Source organism: Rhinopithecus bieti, unplaced genomic scaffold (assembly GCF_001698545.2).
Source record: "Rhinopithecus bieti isolate Rb0 unplaced genomic scaffold, ASM169854v2 scaffold_55189, whole genome shotgun sequence".
Taxonomy (NCBI): Eukaryota; Metazoa; Chordata; class Mammalia; order Primates; family Cercopithecidae; genus Rhinopithecus; species Rhinopithecus bieti.
The window spans coordinates 261,223-281,337 of record NW_016821812.1 but is presented as its reverse complement, the minus strand read 5'-3'; the positions used below and the strand labels follow the sequence as shown (position 1 = coordinate 281,337).

The 20,115-nt window shown below is 34.7% G+C and overlaps 1 protein-coding gene across 1 annotated transcript in view; it reads right to left on the bottom strand.

Annotated features, from left to right (window-relative positions):
• ATP11B (ATPase phospholipid transporting 11B (putative)) overlaps nucleotides 1-20,115 on the bottom strand; it is a 130,099-nt gene that overhangs the window by 48,050 nt on the left and 61,934 nt on the right. The window contains 9 exon segments of the mRNA XM_017860609.1: nucleotides 326-529; nucleotides 1,791-1,972; nucleotides 5,000-5,103; nucleotides 5,189-5,262; nucleotides 6,886-6,954; nucleotides 7,948-8,123; nucleotides 8,632-8,874; nucleotides 14,982-15,179; nucleotides 16,296-16,446. Of these exon segments, the coding sequence (XP_017716098.1) occupies nucleotides 326-529; nucleotides 1,791-1,972; nucleotides 5,000-5,103; nucleotides 5,189-5,262; nucleotides 6,886-6,954; nucleotides 7,948-8,123; nucleotides 8,632-8,874; nucleotides 14,982-15,179; nucleotides 16,296-16,446 (1,401 nt within the window).

Sequence of the window (20,115 nt, the reverse complement as noted above, 5' to 3'; positions counted from 1 at the left end):
AGAGAAGTATTTTGTAAAGTCTCTGCTGCAACTACTCAATTCTGGTGCTGTAATGTAAAAGCACTCGTTGATAATATGTAAACAAATGAAAGTGATTGTGTTCCAATCAAACTTTATAGACACTGGAATTTGAATTTCATATACTTTTCACTTCATGAAATATTATTATTCTTTGGATTTCTATTTATCTATCACAAAATGTAAAAACTACTTTTAGCTAACAGGCTGTAAAAAACAGGCAGAGACAGTGGGCTATATCATCGGGCCCAGGAAACCACAGTTTGCTAACCCCTGAAAGGTACGATACAGGTACCTACATTCTTACCTTCTGGCAAGCTGCCTCAATTGTTCAGCACATTCGCTGTCTGATTTCTGGTTTATAAGTTCAAGGATGTTCATGGTTCTATGAAAATGGCCACATGATAAACTCACACTAACAGCTGTTTCATGTTTATCTCCAGTAAGTACCCATACTTTGATACCAGCCATTCTCAATGCTTCAATAGTTTCTCGAACTTTATCTTGTAGTCTGAAAAGAAACAAATTAGTAGTAGAGAATACTTTTATGACTGTATTTTAAGCTAAACTACACAGTATATTTAAGGATAATTCTAAACTCCTTGACCTATGCATGTTACTACATCACATAGCAATATACCTGGAATTTCCTCTCATTAAGAAACATGAATAAACAGATTGGTGATTGGTTAACACAAAATCAACCAATTCAAATCTACAATTTCATATATTAAGAATGTATCTTCAAAGTTGCTATTTATAGGATGAAACTATGTGCTCTTCATAAACTCCTGTTTTATTAGGAAGTCTTACATTTCAAAAAACAAGATTTTTCTCTTTTTATTTTGATTTAAAAAAAACTCAAACCACTCATATAGTTCAAAAATCAGACTGTAGAAAATAAAGGTCTAGCTAACTTTAGGTGAGTCTCAGAAACCTTGTAAGGACAACCAAAAAGTAAATGAAAACCTAGATTTTAAAAATATGCAAACACCCTTAGGTCTAGGTGGTGGAGGCAAACATAACAACAGACTTAATCTGCAGAATTTAATCTCAGAATTCAGCTAAATTTAAGAAACTGTGAAACAGACATTGAGATAGGTGCTGGGAACAAAGACAAAGAATAAATGGACTTCAAGGATTTCACAGGTTAACAGAGGAGAAGTCTTTAAACAAATAATTAAAATATAGTGCCACAAAGACAACAACAGAACTACCTACAATGAGACTTCACAAAGAAGAGAATTTTTAATCCTCTTAGGTGTCAGGAAAGATCTTACTGGAGTGGAACTAATATCTAAGCTATACTTTATGAATAGGTAGTCACAGAGGGATGGTGAAGGGAAGAATCACCCAGGCAGAAGGCCAACATAGGCACAAAACAGAATAGTTTTAGCTACAGATGGCATGCAGAGACAGTTTGGTATTGCTGAAACATAAAGCAGAAGGAGACAGTGGTAGAAGGGAAGGTTGGAGAATTAAGCAGGTGCTTCAAGTGTTTGCATGACACGCTGAGGAGTATTCTAAAGATTCAAGCCTATAAGAAAAAACTATAGAGAGCTGGTTCTTTCATCTATTTCAGATATCTGGCTAGAACAAAAATTGTACATACTGACTGGGAAAAATTAAGGCTTTAGTTCTCTATTTTGATCTTAAATATATTAATTTATCATAGGATGTTAGTAAAGAGAATTTATGCCACATATTAGAACACTTGGTTACAAAAATTCTTATGAGAGAAAAATAATATTGTTTACTTATCTGATACTTACCTGTCTTCTACTGCTGTGGCTCCAAGTAATATCAGGTCTTTCTCTATGAACTGGAAAACATCTGCTAATTTCTCTTCCCGCTGCTGCAAGGCAGTCCTGGCTTCAAATATGCGTTTATCTACTTCCTCATACTCTTTTGATGTAAATTTTCTATATGCTATACACAGAGTTCTTAGCCCTTTCTGAAACAAACAAAAATTAAAGACAAAAATTGAACACAAACAGCTAACAGAAAATCAAGAAGTCACTATCAAAATACACTGAGGACCAAGTACCAAAAGTCAATCACAAATGATTTAAAAAGTACCATCACCTAGTGACAGGAAATAAATAGTGTCACAAAGCCCTACTGATCTGAGTTATGGGACACATATACATCTTTCAACTTCTGATGTTTTCTTAAAAAGTTGCTGAAAATAGACGGGGCGCAGTGGCTCACGCCTGTAATCCCAGCACTTTGGGAGGCCAAGGTGGGCGGATCATGAGGTCAGGAGATCGAGACCATCCTAACATGGTGAAACCCCGTCTCTACTAAAAATACAAAAAATTAGCCGGGCATGGTGGTGGGCACCTGTAGTCCCAGCTACTCAGGAGGCTGAGGCAGGAGAATGGCGTGAACCTGGGAGGTGAGCCGAGAGAGCACCACTGCACTCCAGCTTGGGCAAAAGAGTGAGACTCTGTCTCAAAAAAATAAAAAATAAAAAATAAAAAGTTGCTGAAAATAATTAAGGTCACTGAATTGTAGAATATTACAGCCTAGAATAGATCATAAAGACTATCCTATTAGTGGTTTTTAAACTGTGTTACATGGAAAGCCAGAAAGTTCTTAATACCTTTAAGGCTGTTGAGAGAGAGACAGCTGCAGGTTCTACCTTCCTGTTTTAATTTACTATTCCATTTTTACCTACTTCATAAAATTTCTAAAGCAAAGGAGACCATAATTTCCTAAAGGTTCACAGTATGACAAAATTTGCCTTTCAAATAAACAAGTCAATAAAATGGCCATTACAAAAAATAATTTTTAGATTTATCAAATAAATGATTTTAAGGAATATATCTTTACCAGTGAATTGGAATCAAAATTGATTATCTGGTTCTACCAGGCTCAAAGTTTTCTTATAGTATTCATCTCTGAAAACTGATATCTAAATCTAAAGACTTATAAAAGTTCCTTTTCTTGTAACATGCATTTTCTTCAAGAAAACCAATAATAAATATTCTTTTTTATTTTTAGACAGGGTCTTGCTCTGCTGCTTAGGCTGGGGTGCAGTGGTGTGATCTTGGCTTACTATAGCCTTGAACTCCTGGGCTCAAGTGATCCTGCTGCCTCAGCCTCCTGAGTAGCTAGGTCTATAGACACGTGCCACCATGCCTGGCTATGTTTTATTTTTTTTGTAGAGACAGGGTCTCGCTACATTGCCCAGGCTGGTCTCAAACTCCTGGCCACAAGTGATACTGCCTCAGCATCTCAAAGTGCTGGGATTACAGGTATGAGCCACTGCACTGAGCCCCATAATAAATATTCTAACAACTTGGAAAGCATAGACTTAAAAATACTATATGACACTATTTAGCAGATTTCCCTTTTTTTTTTTTTTGAGACGGAGTCTTGCTCTGCTGCCCAGGCTGGAGTGCAGTGGTGCGATCTTGGCTCACTGCAACTTCTGCCTCCTGTGTTCAAGCGATTCTCCTGCCTCAGTCTCCCGAGTAGCTGGGACTACAGGTGGGGTTTCACCCTGTTAGCCAGGATGGTCTCAATCTCCTGACCTCGTGATCTGCCAGCCTTGGCCTCCCAAAGTGCTGGGATTAAAGGCGTGAGCCACTGCGCCCAGCCCTATTTAGCAGATTTCTAAATATTGCCATTCCTTGACTTATAAATGACCCATACCTACAAATGTGCTTCTTTTAGTTGATAAAGAACCATCTGTTATTAATACATGAATTAATCCATTCTATAACAAATACTGAGCACGAACTATGTGCCATCATTATTTTAAATATTAAAATGGTGATAAGGTAGAACCATGTCTTTGTTCTCACAGATGTTACAATGTGGTGGATAAACTGGAACATAAACAATTAGGGAACAAATAATGGGGAAAAAATCATAAACTGTTAAAGAAGGCAGATGAGCAGAGGTGAGTGTGGAGTATACATTTACAGAAATGCAAAAATGAGAGACCATGAAGTTCTAAGACTGAGAGAGAACTGCATAATAATTTTGTTATTTACATGAATGATGGCTCTTTGTTTTAATAAGATTCCCCTGTATTTTTAAATTTTATAAATAAGAGAGATATAATTCACATACCATAAAATTCACCTCTCAAATAGTACAAATCAGTGTTTTATCGCATATTCACAGAGTTGTGCAATTATCACCACTATCTAAATCCACAATATCTCACTGCTCCCACGAAGACTCTCCTTTTTCTCCTTCCTCCAGCCCCTGGCAATCAGTAATCAGCTTTCTCTGTGAATTTGCCTATTCTGGATATTTCATATAAATGTATTATTAATATATAGCCTTTTTTGACTGCCTCTTTCACTCAGCATAATCTTTTCAAGATTCATCCATGTTGTAGCATATATTGGTACTTCATTCCTCTTAACAGCCAACTGATATTCCATTATATGGATATACCACATTTTGCCTATCCACTCATTAGTTGGACATTTGGGTTTTCCATTTTTGTGGGTATTGGAAATAATGCTGCTTATGAACATTCGTGTATAAGTTTTTTTGTGGACATGTTTTCAGCTGTCTTGGGTGTACACCCAGGAGTAGAACTTCTGTGTCACACAGTAACTCGATGTTTACCTTTTGAGGAACTTAGCCAAATTATTTTTCAATGTGGCTGTACCATTTATAATCCTACCAGCAATATGTGTATAAGGGTTCCAGTTTCTCCACATCATTAGGATTCCCCTATGTTTGTTTAATAAACACTCTTTTAAAATAGTGTAGTTTGAGTAGACTTTGCAACCAGAAATGCCCTGACTATAGAATAGGTTTGAAGAGAAGATACATTTTAGCTTGCGTTAAAAGCGTTAAAAGTCAGTTTTCATAAAAGGAATGTGGAGCCAACACACAGTGTAACACAACTGCAGAATTTCTATAATTTTTGATAAATTATAAGAAATAAAGTCTGAAATTTTTCATAAATATATCTTGTAGAATTTTTTAAATCATAGAAATTTGCACTCACCAAAGCAAATTCATCTACATGAATTCTGGTTTTTTCTATTTCTCCGCCTATACATTTAGGGAGAATTGATGACTCAGCTCCTTTAGCAAATAATAACTTCTCACCTACAGACAAAAAAAAAAAAAAAAAAGAGTTATCAAACTCTTAATATTACATAAATAAAAATTCATGAAAGTTTAGATTGGTTACCTGAAGGTGCCTGAACAATTACACTCATTCTCCTACGATCTGAATCAAATTCCAGAATATGAAGCAGTTTGTACCTAAAGAAAAAAAAGTAAGAAAGACAAAAACTTTACTTTTTTAAAATAATATGAAGTGACTATATGGAAATAATCCATATATAAGATAAAATGGCTAATTTAGAACAAGAATTAATCACATTTTCATGATAGTTTACATGACATTAATAACAAAACAGGGAAGAAAGAGACTGACACTGAGTAATTACCAAATGCCATGTATTTTACATACCTTATGTCGTTTAACCACCAAGAGAAGCCAAGAAAGTAGGTCTTATCTCATTTTTATAGATGAGGACTATTAACCTCAGAAAGATTAAGTAATTTGTCTAAAGTCACGTAAGCTTGTGAGTGGCAGAGCAAAGACTGGAATCCACATCTGCCCAGCTCCATGTTTTTCTGACTGAAAAAGGTAACTGATTCTCAGTGTTTTCTGTCCTAATACACCTGACAAACACAACACACATTAATATCAAAGGCTCATTACAGCAGTGACTGTGAACCTGGGTGTGTGTGTGCAGGGGTCCATTCGCTCGTGCCTCTCTAGGGAGCTGTAGAAGAATTTGTGTGGCTACATGAAGTGTGGCTTAAAGTCTTCCAGATGAATCTTACACAGTGATTTACATATGAAATCTTCACACAACTCAAAGAAAAACAATGAGTTGAATATGGTTTATAAGTTGATGAAATAAGCTAGACAGACTCTCACATAAAAGTAGCCAAAGAATTGGCCCCATTTAGTATGGAAAAGCATAGTTTGGAAAAAGCACAGCTGGAATTGACATATGATCAGAACTGCTAAAACCATGAAAGGAGTAAGTATATTAAGCATGAACTAATTTATCAAAGAATGGAAAAACTAGATACAGACAGCTGTTCCTTCATGTTTGAAAGATAAAAATCACAGGAAATATAAGGAAAGTTTTCTTTATTCACTGAGTAGAAACCTACAAAACTCATTACCCAGGAGCATCTAAAAATAAACATACAAGTAAATTCAAGAATAATTAAGCTAAAATATAGATGAAATATTCAAATATAACAAAGACTATTGTTATAACTATGATGAGATACAATATAACGTTAACATCATTCTAGAGCAGAGTTCAGTAACTTTTTCTGTAAAAGGCCAGAGAGTAAATATTTCAGGCTTTGCAGCCATATATGGTCTCTGTTGCATATTTTATCTCTTTTTAAAACAATCCTTTAAAAATGTAATGTGGGCCAGGTGCGGTAGATCACGCCTGTAATCGCAGCACTTTGGGTGGCCAAGGTAGGCGGATCTCTTGAGGCTAGGAGTTCCAGACCAGACTGGTCAACATTTCCACTAAAAATACAAAAATTAGCCAGGCATAGTGGTGCATGCCTGTAATCCCAGCTACTTGGGAGGCTGAGACACAAGCATCACTTGAACCTGGGAGGTGGAGGCTGCAGTGAGCCAAGATCGTGCCACTGCACTCCAGCCTGGGTGACAGAGCAAGATTCTGTCTCAAAAACAAACAAACAAACAAAGTAATGTGATTTGTGGGCTGTAGAAAAACAGAAAATAGGCCAGATGTGCCCTGTGAGCTACAGTTTACTGATCCCTATTCTATACTATAAACACTTAACACAGAGAACATTCTAATATATGAAAAAAATTACCGTTCCAGTTTTCCAAGTGTTTTAACTTCCATAGTTTCTTCAGAATTGCCGATAAACACAATACCAATCCTAGACATTATAAGGATAAAAAAGTGAGACTTAAGAAATAATATTGCATATTTCACAATGTCACTATAGCTTAACTTGAACAAAAACATTTAAAATCAAAGTTTAAAATGCATTTAAAAATATTTCCTTTTAATATCACTACTTTGGTGCCAGGAGTGGTGGCTCATGCCTATCATCCCAGTACTTTGGGAGGCCAAAGCGGGTTGACCACCTGAGTTTAGGAGTTCAAGACCAGTCTGGCTAACATGGTGAAACCCAATCTCTACTAAAAATACAAAAATTAGCCAGGTGTGGTGCCCTGTGCTTGTCCCAGCTACTCAGGAGTCTGAGTCAGGAGAATGGCTTGAACCCCAGAGGCTGCACTGAGCTGAGATCACGCCACTGCACTCCAGCCTGGGTGACAGAGTGAGATTCCATCTCAAAAATAAATAAATAAAAAAAAAAAAAAATATGCGGTATATAATAGAGTTATATATACACACCACACACACACCTTTTATGTATATATATGTATATATACTACATTTAATACTATTACATTGTAATATCATGTACTATATTCACCAGCTTTATATGGTATTATATAATCCTTATATTCTTTGCTACTATATATAAAAGAACTATATATAACGTACGACACACACAGTATATACTTTTAGAGCGGACTAGAGGAGGCGGAATGTAGAAGCGATCAGCAGTAGACTGTAGTACAATACAACATATACACAAGCATTTTCATAAATTCTATTACACAGATTTGTATAGTAATCAGAGTTTCAAAGAGATCTTAAAAAAAGAATGCAAGCTTGATAATAAAATGACTTCAAATTGTTATTTAAAATTTAAATTGTACTTCTATTTTTATGTATTTATATGAATTCTGACAACTTAAAATGATGAATTTATGTTTGAAAATTTTAAATTATGATTCTGATATTGTTGCATTTATTTAAACGGTGTTTTTCCGAAGATCTAGAAATCAGACTAAATTACCTTGCAGCAGCTTCTACTAGTGCCTTTTCATCTGGTGAAGATGCATAGTACTCTAACTGCGAGGGTGCCAGGTTGGATTGCCAGGGACCATCACCAATACAGTCAGTCTGAACATTGCTAATCTGAACAGTGTGACAGAGACTGACTGCTTTAAAGAAGAGATCATGTTCTTTAATCTGTAAAAATGTAATTCATATTCATGATAAAAATATCATTTCCACATACCATTTAGGAAACCAGAGGCAAAATTCTAAGATCTAGAACAAGAGTGCTACAACCTTGATTGCCTGAATAATAGTTGGTTGTTTCTGCCTTCAAAAAGTAAAATGTCACATTTGCTTAGGACCCTTCGACATGTGAGCATCTTTTTAGGAGGTACAACCAAATTGCAAGTAGGGAAGAACACTTTTTTATAGAAGAAGTGAGGTCTCAAAAGTATTTAAATAAGTTTAAGCTCTATTTTCAAAGAAAGTCTTCTTCACTTCAAGGCAGTAAGGGCTTTTCTTAACTATATTCCATTTAAATACTCAAAGAGCTAAGGCAGACAAGTTAAACTGTCTGATATGAATTTCAAATATATATTCCTTGCTCTACTGACACAAACTTTTTTTCCTGCAACTCATCAACTACTGCAGAGAATTATTTCATATGAAACCCTTATTTATTAATTTAAAAATTACTTACCAGTTCAGTTTCATTTTCAGGACTGGATCTGAAAGAGGAACTAGTTGTAAGATGGGATAAGTTGTTAAGATGGGATAAACTACTAAGATAAGATAAGTTTCCTTCTGAAGAGTCTGGGGTTGGTCCTTCGGGTACAAGTCTACCATTGATTTCTTGGTATTTCATGCCATTAATTGAACATTCCCGAAACTGCATCTCATTTTCTGTCAGTGTACCAGTTTTATCTGTAAACATGTACTCTACCTATAGAGACAGAAAACAAAAGAAAATAAACCTTTGTGCTCACGGTCCTATGTTAAGCAAGAAAAAAATCTCTGTCCTCGCTCTCCTGAAGTCAAGTTTATCTATTAATATTGATATACAGATGCTGAGATTCTTATAATCCAAGCACAATTAAAAAAATAAAGATGCCAAGGAAAGAAAACAGGGTAACACAAAATAGTTTAAAGCTACATAGATTTTGAAGTTTGTGGTATGTTTACGTACATGTTTATCTGTAGAATTGACAAGAATTTGGTATTAATGCTTCTTTTCTGTTTCTTGGCTAAGGTATTTTAAGTAGTAGGACTCAAGAATTATCTCTAAAGCAGGGCAGAAAGGATGCTTAATAACATAGAATGTGAAAGGGTATCTGGGTGAGGAGAAATAGTGCAGAGCTGGGAATAGCAATACACAATGATAGCGACAGCAATATAAGAAGTTAGAGGTATGAATTGTCTGAAACAGAGAGAAGTTGAAACTGAGGAAAGAAAAATTTAGTGAAAAAAATGAATGTGTAAAAGAAAAAAATATTTTTAAAAGCAAGTAAGACAAATTATTTCATTACTTTTGGAGGCTAATTCCAGAAAAATTACTTTAAAAGAAGGTATGTCCATGATAAAAGAAGGATGTAATAGTCAAGTCTTGATCCAATTAGGATCATCATGAAAATTTGATTATTGCAATAATGACTTGAGAAAGAAGTCCTTTAAAAAGGGATGTAGAAATCACAAGAAAAGAAACAAGTTACAGACCAACATCCCTTATAAAGAGATGCAAATCAAATCCAGAAACATATAAAAGGATTATATACTACAAATATGTGGGATTTATCCCAGAATTGCAAGATTGATTCAACATTTTAAAAAATTAACGTAATCCATCATATTAATAAAATGGTACCTGGCCTTCATTTTATTAATAAAATAACCACCAAAATAGGTGCAGAAAAAAGCATTTGATAAAAATCCAATGCCCTTCATGATAAAGGCATTCAACAAACTGGAATAAAAAGGAACTTCCTCAGCCTGATAAAGCGTATCTATAAAAAACTCACAGCTAACATCATACTTTATGCAGAGAGACTGAATGCTGTCTTCCTAAGATCAGGAATAAGACTGCTTTTGTCACTTTTACTCAACATTGTACTTAAGGTTTTAGCCATGACAATTAAGCAAGAAAAGGGAAATAAAAGTTAACATGATTGGAAAACTATCTCCATTTGCACATGATATGATCTTGTATACAGAAAATTCTAAAAAATCCACTAAAAAAACTAGAATACATAAGTTCAGCAAAATTTCAGGATAAAAGATCGATATCCAAAAGAAAGGTAGGGTTAAATTTGGCAGAAAATTACTTTAGGTAAGTTAAATAACTTACCGAAAGTCAAAAAGCAAATAAATGGTGAAACTGGAAATAAGAGCTAGAATACCTTATCTTTACTATTCTATATTAAATGTTGCCCAGTATCTATAGCAATGTTGAGTTGGAAGTTAAAGGTAGATATAAAGACCCCATGCAAGTTAATTAAAAAACACCCACAAGTGTAGATCAGAAAGAATGAGGGACGAGTTATAAAGAAAATATATAAGATACATTAGCAGTCAAACAGAAATAATACTCCACAGGATACTAGATACTAGAATACAGACTGACCTATCAGTCATGGAAGATTCTTTAGAAAAAAGATTAGATGGTAGGGATGGATAAAATAAATTAATTTTGATTAAAAAAAATATATATAAAATCACGAAGTTTAATCTTTTAACTTTGGTGATAAATAGGTCACCACTATAAACCTTCCTAAGCGTTGTTTTTTTGGATAATATGGAAATGAAAGAGTATAGAAGAGTATGAAATAAAGTAGATTTCATTGGTATAAAGACAAAATAGGAATAGAGGCAATACACATACATGAAATACTTGTAGTTTCAAAAGCAAAAAGAGAGGCTGAGAAAATCAGTAATTAAAGAAATAATCACCAGAAGTTTCTTAAAGACAAAGCAGTCCGGGCGCGGTGGCTCACGCCTGTAATCCCAGCACTTTGGGAGGCTGAGGCAGGTGGATCACCTGAGGTCAGGAGTCTGAGACCAGCCTGGCCAAATGGCAAAACCCTGTCTCTACTAAAAACAGAAAAATTAGCCAGGCATGGTGGCAAGCACCTATAATCCCAGCTACTTGGGAGGCTAAGGTGAGAGAATCGCTTGAACCTGGAAGGTGGTAGTTGCAGTGAGCCGAGATTCTGGGTGACAGAGTGAGACTCCGTCTCAAAACAAAACAAGAACAAACAAACAAACAAAAGACAAAGCAGACATGAGTACGCCTACACAATGTGGAGTTCCAGAAAACAAAATTCTATCATGAAGGAAAAAGGAGGGGAAGAGAGTTGAGAAAGAAAGGTCAAAGGTAGATCGGAAAAAATTTATTCAGAAAAGTAAAAATGGGCCTTTAGGCCTTAAATATATAATACACAATTAAAGAAATGTGACATTAATTGATATTTAACATAAATTATTAAGGCCTATAAATGCATCAACTTGTGGTTAAATATGATAGGTTGAGCACATTTAATTATCTCTGGTTCTCTTAAAACTTCACCATGAGGATAAAAAAATAGAAAAAGAACAAAAAAATGGTAAAAAAGTCAACATGAGAGGGAAGATTGACACAAGTTTGGAAGATGGAAAAGGAGATGAATGAGTGGTAACTGATTTACCAGAATTTAGAATCTGAAACTCAAGCGATGAGGAAACCCATTCTCAGAAACTCTCAGGAAGTAGACCTACCAGCTAACCCTGAATGTGGGAGTACAGGATGAGGCTGAAAATACAGGCTATCAGGAGTAGTTTAATTCTGAAATCTCTTTAAAAGTTGCAAACTTCAAAATGCCCCTCATCCATTGGAGTAACGGCTGGAAGGCTAGTAGGCTGAACCAGACAGAATCCGGTCTCCGCAGACAGCTGAACACAGAAGTAAGGCAGCACACTAAAAACAGATTTCCAATGGCCAATTCTAGCAGTCATAAGCAGCAGAAATATTACCTGCTGGGCCTGTCAGCCCATTACCTTAAGGTGTGGCCCACTGAATCAATAGCTTCTGATAAAGCATATTAGTGGTCTTTTTTTTTTTTTTTTTTTTAATAGACAAGGTTTCACTCTTGTTGCCCAGGCTAGAGTGCAATGGCACAATCTCGGCTCACTGCAACCTCCATCTCCTGGGCTCAAGTGATTCTCCTACCTTAGCCTCCTAGGTAGCTGGAACCATAGGCACACACCACTGCACCCGGCTAATTTTTGTATTCCAGCTGATTTTTTATTTTTTGTAGAGATGGGGTTTTGCCATGTTGTCCAAGCTGGTCTTGAACTCCTGGGCTCACGTGATCACTCCCCTTGGCCTCCCAAAGTGCTGGGATCCCAGCCTTTCGTTTTTGTTTGTTTGTTTGTTTATTTATTTATTTATTTATTTTCGAGACAGAGTCTCATTCTGTTGCCCAGGCTGGAGTGCAGTGGTGTGATCACGGCTCACTGCAGCCTCGACTTCCTGGGCTCAAGTCATCCTCTCACCTCAGCCTCCCGGACAGAGCACTTTTAAACTTGAAATGATAGCCAAAGATTAGCATCCATTTGAGGATCACTCCTTACATAAAAGGTAGAATCTGAAACAAATTATAATCAGTTCTGCTGTAACACTGTCTTGAAAACACAAATTTATCCCGATGCAACTGATACAATGAGGGACAATTTGAGTGTAATCAAAACTTTGCTCAAATTTTGCCCAAACTTCAGTTACTAGCTATCTCAGTTCACCATGTGTTATGAGTCACACTCATCCACGTCTGGTATTACAACCTTCCCTCTGATTTCAGATAACCTTCCTTCTAACACTTCACAGTAACACATAAGCTGCAACCCTTCTGATGCCTATCTTCCACAGGCAAACTTCAGGTCTTTTCCAGATAAGTGCCATATTTATTGCAGTATTTGCATATTCATGAACAATTTGGCAAGTGCTGCTTTTATTAGGTTCCTATCTTTTAAAAAATGTATTATTAGGCCAGGTGCAGTGGCTCACGCCTGTAATCCCAGCACTTTGGGAGGCCGAGGTGAGAGGATCACCTGAGGTTGGGAGTTCGAGACCAGCCTGACCAATATGGAGAAACCATGTCTCTACTAAAAACACAAAATTAGCCGGGTGTGGTGGTGCATGCCAGTAATCCTAGCTACTCGGGAGGCTGAGGCAGGAGAATCGCTTGAACCTGGGAGGTGGAGGTAGCGGTGAGCCGAGATTGTGCCATTGCACTCCAGCCTGGGCCACAAGAGTGAAACTCCATCTCAAAAAATATATATATATATATTATTAATGTTTTTGTGTTCTACCCTTAATCCCATTCTCTCATAAACCCTGTGACTTTAACTAATCAATTTTGCATTATGCAGTGAATTTTAGGAATGCATATATCACATTATAGCAGAACTCACTGTTCTGGAAAATGCACTACAAGCAAAGATAATACAGGGGGCAGAAGAAGACTTCAATTGACTGTCATTAATATCCTAGGGGAGGTAAAAGAATAGATTATGCTCAAGGAATGGGATAAGAGGCAATTTAAAAAAACTATCCAGAGAATACCAAAATATTAGAAATTAAAAATACTGTAGCAGAAATAAATCAAAAGATACTGAAAAGATAAACCAGAGGCATTCTACCAGAAAGTAGAATTATAAAAACAAATAAAAACTGAAAACTGAAAAGAATTAAAGGGTCAATATAAGTGGTATGACATGCAAATAGTTAAGTTTCAAAACAAGGGAAACATAGAAAGACACGTTATCAAAAAAAAAAAAAAAAAAAAAAAAAAAAAAATTTCCTAGAATTGAAGGACATGTGTTTCCAGGCTGAAAAGACTCACAGAGTTAACTGCCAATGAAACAAAACATAAAAAAGGAAACACCAACACCAAGGTACACCATCATGAATTTCACAACTATTGCATAAGGAGATCCTAAAGCTTCCAGAGATAAAACAACAGATCATACATAAATAATTGGGAATCAGAATGGAATTGGATTTCTCTAACAGCAATACTAGAGGCTAGAAAACAATAAATAATCCCTTAAAATTTCTGAAGATTTCAATCTGGAATGCAATACTAGCTAAATTATTAATCAAGCATGAAAAGAGAATAAAGATATTTTCAGATATGTCAAGTTTAAAAACATTTTCCTCTCATACATCCTTTCTCAGGAAGTTGTTAGAAGATATACAGCACCAAAAGAGAATAAGCCACAAGTAGGAAGACATGGGATGCAAGAAAGAGGAGATCCAAAACAGGAGAGAGGTAAAGGAATTTCCAGGGTGATGGTAAAGGGAAGTCCAGAGTGACAGTTGAGAAGGAAGCCCAGAAAGAATAAAAGAATAATCCAATTGAAGCAGAAAGGTGGAAGCCTCCAAAAACAGTCACCAAAAAAAAAAGAAAAGAAAAAAAAAGGAAGGTGGGGAGGAAGAAAGGAACTCCTAGATTACCTGATATGTTTGAATATGTAGACAGATGCTGCACATATTATCAGAGACTTGTTTGTGGTATATGGAAATTAAGGAAATGAAAAAACAGAGCAATTAACTCTTGGGGAAACAAAATATATAACAAGGGAAATGTAATTATGGTATTATAGAACACACCTATAGAACTGGGAATTAGTGAACAACATTAAAACAATCATAACAATGTTAATAAAAATATTTATTAAATCCCAAATTGTGATATGATAATATTAGGGGGGTATGGAGAAGCAAAGTGGATATGTGTCTGGGTATGTGTGTGTGAATAGTAGTATAAGAGCTATGTCTTTATATTCCATAGTAGATAATGTCTAAAACTCAAGAATAAGAAAGAATATCAAATAGAAATATAGTGATAAATAACAAAAGAAACAACTTAGGGTTTAAAAATTGGGAACAGCTGGGAGTGGAGCAAAGGAGTGCTGTTTTAGGTATAAGCGTCATAATATCTTGTTACATTAATCTTTGCACATGTATTGCTTTGATAAAAATAACAAATTCGAGAAACAAAATATTAGGATCATTTTCACCTGTCCAAGCTCTTCGTTCAGATCGGAAGTATTGACTTGAGCTTTCTGATCTGATTCTTCATGATACAGATCAAGATCCCAGCCAATAAAAAATGATCCAAGAAATTTCTGCATTTCAACTGTCACATATAATGAAATTGGAATGATGAAATTGTAGAGAACCAAAAAAGCAAGGAAGTCTGAAATAAATCTCAGAATCTAGAAAAAAGGAAATAACTGATAAGAAAAAATACACTAGAATTTCTTCAGTATTACTGATGAAAATTACCAGAAAGTTTCATGTCTACACAGACTATCAACTATATTCTGAGGTAGAATAGTCTCATGAATTGAAATCCATTTGTTGAATTGTCTAACATTACATTTCCTCTGGTTATTGTATTGCTCATTAGAATCTTGATGAAGTAAATGATGAAAAGGTTAAATTCAAATAAGTTAATTTGTTATTTTCAGAAGCTAACAAAAAGCCTGGTATGACTGAAACTACCTTTGGCAAAACTATAATATCTGGAGTGTACTTATCCCATTCTACTATTACCCTTCAAAATCAGATAACTACTAAAAGTTGAGTGTAACTTTACAAAGTTATAAAATAATTGTGAGGCTAAAAGTGCTAGAAATTAAAACTCTTAAGTACAGATTACATAGGAATAGCCTATTTTAATGGCTTTAGTGGTTCCATATTTCAACATGCATTTGTGAAAGGAAATGTACCAAACTGTGAATGATATTAAAAATATGACCCATGATTATTTGCTTTGTAGTCTCGAGATCCAAATTTGTCTTCCAATACATAGATTTTAATCTAAAGTGAAATTTGGAGAACAATTATTTACCAAAATTATAGGTTAAATTCTCTTGGCAGTCTGTTTAATCAATTTAAAACGTATGACATAATTTGTATATTAGTTCATATTAAGACTAACAATAAGCATCCTTGAATTATTAAGACAAAATGAAAAATACACCTATTTACTCTTAGATTCATTTATAAGACATAGTAAATGGAAGAGAAAACTGAGTTTGTAGTATTATTAATGTGAAACGCAAAGATAGACGGATTTAAAATTTTGTGACCTCCTTGAACTATTCAAGTCATGCCACAGGGAATACAACTTTTTATGCCGTAAACTACAAAAAGCTATCAGTACAAACACGCTGGCTTCTCTGCATCTGCAATGCCATTTTTGTCACCCTTCAGTACCAATGGTTTTAGGATTACAGTGGTCTCTCCTATCAGAAGTCGCTACCAAAGCACTAATTGTGCCAAATAATAGTTTCCTTTATGACACAGTCAATAACACCATAAAATACCTTACTGCTATTTCTTTGATGTTCTGTTTTTTGGTTATACCAAGGTTCATCCCATTTTTCTTCAGTTTGCCATGTATACTTCAAGATAGTGCTGATGACAGCTTCAGATATAAGAATTACTAGATAAATTATCAAAAATGTATTCATTGACCTAAAGGAAGAAAAAGAGAATATAAAACATACAAATCATTTATTACTATATTCATCTGCTTGAAAATTAGTACTTATATTAGAGAGGATATTAAAACACAGAAGGTACTACTGTAGCTATTTTAAAATACAGTTTTTGTTTTCAAGAAATAACCATTAAATAGAATTTATTTATTAGCAATAAAAGACCCAACACACACAGGTTACAAGCCTATTTAATATAGCCATGTTACCATTCAAAATGCTTATAGTAAGTGACGGTTTTAAGTCAGTTATTTTTGCCATAAGTAATTATTCTAAGTTTTTTTTTTTTTTTTTACATTTTCAGCACCCATCTTAAGTGTAATAGCTAAAATAACATTTGCATAGCATTAAAATTTTATAAAATGTTTGTCACATCTACTACCTTACCTAATCTATATGAAAACCCTTAAAGGGGAAATTATTACACACTTTTAACTGACAAAGACCGAAGCCCAAAATAATTCTGTAAATTTCCCAAAATCACACAAGTCAGGAATTGACTTCAGAATCCCTCTTCTCTTTACTAGGTAAGCTTAATGCCACATGTCTTTGATTTTAAGTTTAAAAACATATATTATTAATACAATTAAAGGAACTCATCATTGTAAATGCAAATGTATACAAAACAAGCGATGTTATAATGAACTCTCACATCCAACAAATATTGAGGGAAAATGCAAATCACAAGCTTTGTAAAACCCTTAAAAGATTGAAAATGCCTGAATTCTGATTTTTCTCTTTAGGCCTTCCATAATTTAACCTAATCTTACCTATGGAATAAGTTGATTCCACCATGTTCCAATGTAAACTCTATATATTCTGCAGTGACAGTAAATAAGGAACGTAAGAAAGGAACTGGCTTTTGTTTGGTTATTACGTGTTAGGCATAGTATTCAGCACTTCACCTACAGTACTGCTAGCACTTTTATACATGAGAACACTCGGATCAAGAGAAGAAAAAAACTGGTCCAAAGCCCCACAGAGCTAGTAAGGAAGGGATATGCCATTCAAATCTACATCTGTCTGACTCTAAATTTTGACCTCTTTTCACTAAACTAGTCATGTCTCCTTGTGGCAACAAAATGCCTGATTTATTTCCATCTTTCTTTGCTCATGTCTACCCTCATCAGACATATTCTCCTTTTTCCTGATATTATTAACCTATTTTTCAAAATTTAACTCAAAATCCATCTCCTTCCTAAAGTCTGTCCTAATTACATTGGTTTACATTCAGCCTTCCCTTATTTAAATTTAAAACTAGTACCACAGCACCTATTACCTAATTCTTTTTTTACTGTGTATTAGTTTTAACTTTCAACTTGATTGAAATCCCCAAAAAGAGATTGAATTATATCTCAGAAAATCTACTACAGCAACACATACGCAAAAAAGCTGAATAAAGATTTCTAGGACATTGGGCTGTTTCCAGTTTTTTGCTGTAACAAAGTGGCTATGAACATTTCTGCTTGAGTTTTTGTGACAGCATAAAATTCATTTATCTGAGTTAAATGCCCAAGAGTGCAACAGCTGGGTCATATGGTAAACATGTTTAGTTTTGTAAGAAACTCCCAAACTATCTTCCAGAGTGGGTTTACTATTTTTAATTCCCACCAACAACATATAAGAGATTCAGTCTCTCCACCTCCTATCCATTTGGTATTATCACTATTTTTATTTTAACTATTCTAACGGGTGTGGTGATATCCCAATGTGGTTCTAATTTGCTTTTCTCAAACAGGTAATGATGCTGAGTATCTTTTCATGTGCTTGTCATCTGCAGCTTTTCTCTGGTGAAATATGTATTATGCATTTGGTGAAATATGAAATATGTCTTTTGCTCATTTTCTAATTGGATCACTGAATTACTGTTGAGTTTGAGAGCTCTTTATGTTTCCAAACGTAAAGCCTCTGAAAGATCTGTGGTTTGCAAATATTTTTCCCCAGTCTGTAGCTTGTCTTTTCATCCTTTTAAGAGGGTTTTTCATAGCACCAAAGTGTTTAACTTTGATTAACTACAACTTATTAATTTTTTGATTTAGGAATTACACTTTCAGTCTCATGCCTTCTAGCTCTTTGTCTAACACTAGGTCCTGAAGATTCTGTTTTCTTCTAAAAGTTTTATAGCTTAATGTTTTACATTAAATCTATGCTTCAGTTGAATTAATTTTACACACAGTGGGGTTTGGGTTTGTTTTGCTATGGATATCCAATTGTTCTAGCAACATTTGTTGAAAAAGATTATCCTTCCTCTATTGTATTGCTTTTGTGTTGCTGCCAAAAATCAACTGGGCCTATTTGTGTTGGTCTGTTCTGGGGTTCTCTATTGTGTAACACTGATCTATGTACCTATTCTTTCACCAACACCAAATTGTCTTGATTACTGTAGCTTATATAGTAAGACTTAACATCATTAGCAACTCTTCCCACTTTATTTTTCATTTTCAAAACTGTTCCTTTGCTTTTCTATCTAAATTTCTGAATAAATTTTCTACTTCTACAAAAAAACTTGCTGAGATTTTTATAGAGATTGCATTATACCTATTAATCGATGTGGGAAAACTGGCATCTTTACTGAGTCTTTCAACCCATGAACATGATATATTGTTCCATTTATTTAGATCTTTGATTTCTTTCCTCAGTGTTTTGTGATTTTCAGCATAAAGATTTGTATGTATTTTGTTAGATGTGTACCTAGGTTGTTCTTTCTTTGGGGAGCAACTGTAAATGGCATTGTGGTTTAAATGTTAATTTCCCTTTGCCACTGATGTTTCTGTTCTAATGTAAGTATTTAGTGCTAGAAATGTCTATACTGCTTCAGCTGTATCCCACAAATTTTGATATACTGTATTTTCACTGATATCCAGTATTTTTTAAAATTTTCTTTAAGATTTCCTCTTTGACCCTTGGATTATTTAGAAGAGTTCCAGTTGTTCCAAATCTTTACCACAGTACTTGGAACAGTTAGTCTTTTCAATTTTTACCATTCTAGTAAGTTATGTATTTGTATCTCCTTGTAGTTTTGATTTGCATTTCTCTCATGAGCAATGATGCTGTATACTTCTTCATGTGCTTATTGGCCATTTAAGTGTCTACCTTCCACCTTTTGCCCATTTTTTTTAACTGGCTTGTTTCTCTTTTCATTGTTGATTTATAGGCAGGTTTTTGTGTGTGTGTGTGTGTGTGTGTGTGTACACAAATGACATATGTACCATTATATACTCAGGATACAAGTCTTTGGTCAGATATGTTTTCAAATATTGTCTCCCAGTTCATAATGTGCAGGTTCATTTCTTTAAATGTTTAGCCTGATGAGCAGAAGTTTTTAATTTTGAGAAAGTCTAATTTATCAATTTTTTAATTATTATATTTGTATCCTAAGAAATCTTTAACTACTCTAAGTCAGAAAGATACCTTTCTAAGTTTTCTTCTAAAAGTGTTTTTGTGGCACATATACACCATGGAATACTATGCAGCCATAAAAAAGGATGAGTTTGCGTCCTTTGTAGGGACATGGATGCAGCTGGAAACCATCATTCTTAGCAAACTATCACAAGAAGATAAAACCAAACACCGCATGTTCTCACTCATAGGTGGGAATTGAACAATGAGATCACTTGGACTCAGGAAGGGGAACATCACACACTGG